Source organism: Phallusia mammillata, chromosome 3, assembly GCF_965637545.1.
Source record: "Phallusia mammillata chromosome 3, kaPhaMamm4.hap1.1, whole genome shotgun sequence".
Classification (NCBI taxonomy): Eukaryota; Metazoa; Chordata; class Ascidiacea; order Phlebobranchia; family Ascidiidae; genus Phallusia; species Phallusia mammillata.
In genome coordinates this window covers 8,698,553-8,706,261 of record NC_137254.1, presented here as the reverse complement: position 1 = coordinate 8,706,261, position 7,709 = coordinate 8,698,553, and the positions used below count along the sequence as shown (strand labels likewise).

At 34.1% G+C, this 7,709-nt stretch overlaps 1 protein-coding gene across 1 annotated transcript; it reads left to right on the top strand.

Annotated features, from left to right (window-relative positions):
• The first annotated feature begins 513 nt into the window (after window positions 1-513).
• LOC145220690 (retinol dehydrogenase 12-like) lies at window positions 514-7,437 on the top strand. Its single transcript, XM_080087922.1, has 7 exons — window positions 514-731; window positions 888-1,024; window positions 2,006-2,111; window positions 2,435-2,597; window positions 3,182-3,342; window positions 5,069-5,159; window positions 6,045-7,437. The coding sequence occupies exons 1-7, from the start codon at window positions 602-604 to the stop codon at window positions 6,235-6,237; spliced, it is 981 nt and encodes a 326-aa protein (XP_079944048.1). The 5' UTR covers window positions 514-601; the 3' UTR covers window positions 6,238-7,437.
• Window positions 7,438-7,709: the final 272 nt, after the last annotated feature.

Sequence of the window (7,709 nt, the reverse complement as noted above, 5' to 3'; positions counted from 1 at the left end):
CGAAAATCGTAGTGTAAACGGAAGGGGTCGCAAGGTTAGGTTAGGTTAGGCGCCGCTAAGCACAGTGTAAACGGGCCTTAAGCCGTCCCCCGATTATAAGCCGCACAAACGGCAGTTAAAAAAACAATATAAGCCGCTGCTTACAATCGAGTAAATACGGTAACTAAAACTGCCAGTTACTATTTTTGATTCCAACAAATTGAATGAAACGCCCAACTTTCGAAATGTGTTTACAAACGGATTCGTACTTAAAGACTGCTTTCAGGGGTTCGCTTTTATATCCCTGCTCTGAAATAAAATTCCGGTTTGTTTGCCGAAATGGGCAAGTTTTTGTGTTTGAGGGAAAGTACCGTGTTGATATTTTGAACTCTGTGTCTAAAATTTTGTACATTAAGACTTGTTTTTGAAATAGTTTTGCATTTAAATTTTCATTAGTTTGATTTATTTTGTTTACCAATAACGCAAATTTTGTTTTAGCTACATTTTTTTGCAAAACAATTAAAACTTTTTGTACTAAGCGTGTCACGTTAAAGTTGCTTTCTCCTGCCGAAAATCTGCTGAGTCACGGTTTTTGAAACGTTGAAATTTGGAAGCAAGCAAAATGTTGTCCAAAAAGCAAGTTTTAATCGTGTTTTTGAGTTTATTTGTGTACTATTGGATAAAATACGTAAAACAAGGGCCTGTTTACATATCTGATAAACGTCTGGATGGGAAAACCGTTCTGATAACAGGTTCGAGACAGTGATTTAAAATATTTATGTTTAAAATTAAAAGTACTTTGCTATCACAACCAGATTTATGTGAAACTTCATAACAAGAATTATTGCCTTAGGCTGGGCATGTTATTTGTAATTTGTTTTATATCTATCTTTAATTAATATTTGTAGGTGGAAATGTTGGAATTGGCAAGGCAGCTGCTATAGAATTTGCAAAACTTGGAGCAAAAGTTGTCATAGCTTCCAGAAATAAGACAAAATCTTTGAAAGCTGCTAAAGAAATTGCAGATGCATCTGAAAATAGAAATGTATGTTGCTGTTTTGTTAAAAATAAAGTGCACAGATAAAAAAAAAATTTTTTTGAAATGCAAAATCAAATCAAATTTAATGTAAACGCATCAAGCCAATGCATGATAAACTGAAGACAATTGACAATGCCTATAAGTCAGTGCAGCTGGTGGTGAGATATAGGCTGTATTGGTCAGTGTAGCCATCTAGCACCTCTCCAGTTTGTTAAGTGTAACAGGCTAGAAAGCCATCCTTCACCAAATCTGTTCAATGCCACAACAGGACATAAACAACAGATAAAATTGAGTCACAATGGCCAACTAATTGCTGAGAATCTCTTGAGAATCCCAGTGATGAGACCTTAAATGTCAAAAAAGTGTACACTGTGTTCAACGAAACATGTATTTTTGCTGTTATTTAGCAAGCACGCCACAACATAAAACTTAAATTGGGAAATCATGAAATCAGCTTTCAGTTTTCTGGTGTAAGTGATCCCAGGCAGCTGCATGTGCGAGTAGTGTTTCAAAGACATTCTTACATATTTTTTTGACTCCATGTGGATATTGAGCATATGGTACTACCTAACACAGTTTATTGCACTGATTATTTAGTTGCTATAATTTGTCTTGTATGCTCACTTGGCGGTTTTGTATGTGCGCATGCATAATATGATCCTGGATCTGTAAAATGCATAGAATACATGCAATTACAAAATGTTTTAATGATAAAAAAGTGTTGTAGTCACAAATGCTTAAATTGTTGTGTACACTGAATAATATGTAGTTTAATTGAATTTACATATATATTTGTCTTCTAAAGAATTTTTATCACGCCGCTTTATAACCTAACCAAAGAATTTTTGTATGTTAATTTAAATCCATAACAGCATTTAGTTTCACAAATGTTGTATTTTCTTTGTTTTTGTGTTTGGTTCCATATGTTAATTATAAATCATGATGTCACTATATTACCATATTTATATGACTACAAATTTTTTTTAGGTGTTTTCAATGCAACTGGATCTTGAAAAGTTTGATTCAATTAAGTCATTTGCAGAAGAATTTCATAAAAAAGAGGAAAATCTTCATTATTTAATCAACAATGCAGGTTTGTCACCTATATAGTTTGGTTTATGATGAAAAATGATTTTTGTGCTTCAAATTTAGTTTTGTTTCGTGTTTCAGTGCACAATTTTTACCATTTTATTAAAATTTTGGGGGGTCTTGTGGGTGATAGGGTAGGTCAAAATAGAGTAAAAACTTACAGAAACAATCTTATAGCAACTGTCTTTTGTGTGCATAAATGTGGAAATGTTCAAATTTTGCTACACACTTTTACAGAGCAACAAAGAAAATAGAAAACAAAAACAAATTCAAAATAGAAATATCTAAAAATGTTCAATATTTGTTTACTTATTTTACTTGAAACAGGTGTGCTTGGTATCAATGGAATCACAGATTATGGTTTTCATCGAGTGTTTGCTATAAATCATTTCGGTCCATTTCTTCTCACCAATTTGCTGATGAAGAAAATGAAAGAAACTTCAAAAAAATCTCCAGTTCGAATTATAAATGTGTCATCAGGCGCTTACAGGTAAAAAGGACAACAATAAAAAACTAAGCATGCACAGAATTGGCGTAATTTGAGTTTGGTCAAAAGTGAATGTTTTAAATCAGCAAAATAGACTAAGTCATGTATTACACCATGATGAGAAGTCATAGCCTAAGCGTTAGAAAAAAAACATAAGTTTTTCTAATGTATCGAAACAGTATGCTTCAGTGTCAATATTGGTTATTACTAACAAAAATGGCTTATGCTTTGATATTTTGAGCTAAATTTAGCTTCACTCAACTGATATCACCATTACCAGGCAATGCAGCAAAAAATTTCTCAAAAAAACATTATCTTGGTGTTTTTGCATACCAAATCAAAAATGTTTTGAACCACACCAATCGCCAGTGTTCCATCATGTTATGACATTACATGCTATATATCACCTCATATATATGTCAAGGGAACATTGGAATAATGCAACAATAATTTGGTCACAAATAGCCACAAGTGTCATAAACATTATAGATAAAGCACATGTGTATCATCTGTATACCTTTTGTCACTATGTTTAACACTTGTGTAGATTTTAAACCATTTATGGCATATATACAATAATTTTGCAGATTTGGTCCGTTGGACTTTGACTTGCTCCACAATGAAGCAGATGGATTAGTTTCTGGATATGTAATGTATGGACAAAGCAAGTTGGCCAATATTTATTTTACAAGTGAATTGAACAACAGGCTTATTGAACTCGATATCACGACATATTCTTTACACCCAGGTTTGTTCAAGGGTGCCATGATCGCTTGTCTATATGAACGCTTCTGGGGATATCTAAGTTATATGTTTATGAATATCTTAATTGATCAATGGTTGATCTTGCAATCTCTTTGTACGAAGCTGACACATGCAGTATACAAGGCAGTCAATGTGGTTTATGATTTGACTTTTCTCAGTTGGTAGAGTCCCACTGAGCCTCCTTTTGTGGGTTCAAATCCACCACAGCCTAGATTTTTCTAGCCTGTGCCTTGCCATATGGGAATGCTTGGGAGACCATAAGTATGCCATGATCGCTGGTCTGCTCTTTGATTTAAATGAGTGAGATATAGGTTTCAGACCCTGGGATCTAGTAGAGCAGGGGGGTCAAACTCGTGGGGTTCGAGGGCCACATTGCGGTTTGAAAATTAAGCCGAGGGCCGCATGTGATTTTTAATCAAGGTTTATACACTTAAACAACCTATTCGCTACGACGGCCGCATTGCAGATCCTTATTTCACCAACAGCCGCCAATTACCTGCTGGTTTTTGATTTAAAATTACAGATGTAAAAAAATAGGTTTCATATATACATATACCATCTATTGACGTCCCCAAAACTCAGATTAATTTCCAACTTGATGCAGAGATCGAGCTGCACAGTATGAAGATCAGTATTAACTGTTTATTACGTCATAATCTATATTGTGACCCATTTGGTGCCTGTTTTTTCGCATTGTTTGTACACAATAGGCCTACAAAAGGTCTGTCGCATATGGCTACTAGGCTAGTAATACTCTTTTCAGTAACACAAAATCTGTTTAGGGCAGTTTGAAAATCAAAATTTTTGCCAAAGGAATTTTAATTACATATGTTTACGGCCGCTCAAACTTGTTTCTGCATGTGGGCCGTAAACTCGTTTCTGCATGTGGGACGGTTTGATGAACGGATTAATTACTATCGTTTCTATTCATAACATATAAGACAAAATACTACAATTGTTGTTGAGTGTTCGTGGGCCGCATTGGAGAGCTTCGTGGGCCGCATGCGGCCCGCGGGCCGCGAGTTTGACACCCCTGTAGTAGAGGATGATCCAAAAGTAGGGATGCATTAATGTTTCGAAAATACTTGGCGTGCCGCAAAGGAGAAATTCTTTTGTATCAACTGACTGAATTTACTCTTTTAATTGCTTCATGTTTTAAGACCTAAATATTAATACAACAAGGAACCAATTTGTTTGCAACAAAAAAGAAAAGTAATCAATTCATTTATGTTATCACATAGAGCACATATTGCCCCACAATAGATACATATTGACATGCTTTTTGATGATAAGTGTAATATTTAGGGCTGTGTGCTTATTACAACTGATTCGATGATTGTATGAAGAAAAGTTACATGGGTCATACAAAAACAGTTAGGGCTAGGGTTGTAGACATCCTGAACTAGTATGTCCAATGTAGCCCCATTGGTGGTAACAATAGAAAATAAAACATGTTTACATGAAAAATCATGACTCGTTTCACATTAAGTTCTCGATCAGGAATGAATAAATTAATAGTAGTTAGTTTGACATGCTTTGTGCCAGTTGGAAGTAATCCCAATGTTTTTCACATGTAAACTTAGTGTGGCAATTAAACTTTTTTGCTTTTAAGGGGTTCAAATGAGATGAAATGTTAAACATCTTAGCTTAACAGGCTATATGGGCCATAATACTTATTGTGTAAGTGACATTTGGTCTTTTTGTAACAGGAGTTATTCAATCTGAGTTGGGAACAGATGTCATGTTTTCAAGTCCTCCAATGAGCATTATTCGACAAGTGGCAAATTATCTTGTTCTAAAGTAAACATGTTTATTTGCTTGTAAAATGGTTTTTAATTATAAGCCAATAGTTTGGTGATGTTTTACCCCTGTGGTGCACAATGTTGTTGCTGTTACATTGTTAGCCAAAGCACCAAAATTGTATCATTTGGTTGTTACCACTTTTCTATTCATGTTGAGGCAAAACAATTCGAATGAAACAACAATTCGAATGGATATTTAACATATTTGATGTTCAACTGGTGTGATGCTAAACAAAATACTAGTTGTTCTTTTTGCCATAAAGAAGCTCTCTTTCTGTAGTGGGCGAAATGTCAGCAAAATTACAAGTTCCTAAAAACAAAAGTATTTTGTTTAGCACAACACCATTTAAAGGATAAATTTGTTAAACTGAATGAATACCAAGTAGGAAATGCCTTAAATAGGCCTTCCTGACCTAACCGTAGTGATCATACCATACCAGGTTAATATGCAATAATGTTTGGCACTTAAGTCATAAAATACTTTGTTTTTGTTTTATTATTTGGGCTGACAAACTTTAATGATAATATGGAGCAAATAAAGGGTTAATTGGTACAAAGGTGAACATTTGATCATTGGCCATTGGAAAAATAAAATCTTCCTGGATGACAACAAGTTTTTAATGAGGTTTTCTCGTTGCAAATTTAATTTCGGTAACATTTTACTGCAAAGTATGCTAACATAGTGTTTAAGGCAATGTAGATGTGTACTATTTTACATTATTTATTACTGTTTTATTTCTGGGTGAATAGTCCTTCAAAATTTATCTTTTTATTTAAGTGATTTTTTTATTTAAGTAAGTCTCATCTAAGATTTACCTTAATCATTCTCTCTCTAGTCTTAAGTATAGTAAGGTACAGGGCTTAATTGAGCATTTGTTTTCAGGGATGCATATTATGGGGCACAAACAACAATGTATTGTTCTCTGGATGACAACATAATCCAATTAAGTGGCCAATATTTCCATAATTGTAAACACGAGGAACTGAGAGAATTAGCAAAAGACCAAGAAACCAGTAGAAAACTATGGAAATTAAGTGAAAAAGTGACACAGAAATATTTAACCGATAATTGGTAAACATTTTAATTCTGCAACTACATGATTTAAAAGCAAATAAACGCTAAAACAATTATGCAAATAATAGTGATGCATAGAAAAATGATTTTTAAATTTGCTGCAAAATTTGTGTTGTTTTGTTTGTGTTGCTCAAATTCAATTATAGAATAATTATCTTGAGTTAAAACTGATGACATAACATCAAATTTCCTCGTATTTTCAAGCAGTGGTTCTCAACAGGGGGTCCGCCAAGCGTTTTCAGGGGGTTTTAAGAATAGCATGAAACTTGTTTGAAAACATTCTTCGTAGGCGCCAAACCACAGTGCATTATGACATATCTAAACCCCGTTGTGATGCAACAGACGTAAATTGTTAGTGGACAACAACGTCACATTGCACTGTAATGGCTCTTTCTTGTTGATTCCCTAACCGAATGTGGTAGTAACTTTATGCACCATGTTTTGGTTGCTTATTAATAAAAAAGGACAAAAATACCTAAACTTCTAAGGGGTACGCAATTAGATTACAGCACAAAAAAGGGTCCGATAAGGCAAAAAGGTTAAGAATCACTGCCTTAAAGCTTCAAATTGTTGACTTAGCACAACCTACATGCTTGTGTTATTTGCTGTGCACTTGCGTGGATAAAAATTTTTGTTTCAAGTTATCTGATATAGGTTTCAAAGTTCGTTTTACATACTTTGTATCAGCATTTTTTTTTACCAAAGTGAATTCTTAATATCTAACAGAGATAAAAAAAAAAAAACAGTGCAATTTACTCTATATTAAAAACATTGCAATTTTCTCTATATTAAGGTATACTCAAAAAATTGCAGTCCACTAAAATAATGAAGAAAATACCGCATTTATGAACAGATCGCATATTCTAGAGAACGTCGTTGGAATAAATTGCATTTACATGAAGACTGGCCATAGCATAATACAATGCAAATTTCGCACATAGTGGTAGTGATCTATTTTTGTGCGAGTATTCCAACATGTGTGTTTTTAACGGATTTACAGAACCTTGTATTTAGAATGTTGTTCTTCACTGTGTGTTGTCCCTTGTTGTTTCAAATTATTTATTCAAGGTAATTCTTATTTGTTAGTTGCATTTTAACCCAATTTATTTTTCTGTCTTCTGTAATTGCAGGCTTGGTGAGTGTTTAGTGCAATTGTGTCACTATGTGTTCTTTCACCAAGCGAAATAAATTCAACACAATATTTCTAGCTTCAATCTACTATACCGTATTTTGTCGATTGTAAGCCGCCCTCGATTGTAAGCCGCATGTTGAGGTGTTACAAAAATAATGTAAGCCGCCCTCGATTATAAGCCGCATGCTGGAATTTTAGATGCGATTGTTTCTTAATAGATCTTTCTGTAGTTATATGGTAAAACCATTTGCCCATATCTGTTAAGTTACGTTGATAACTGTACCCAACAGAACGTATACCGACGTTTAATCTGTACACGCTTACATGCTTTGAACCCCAAA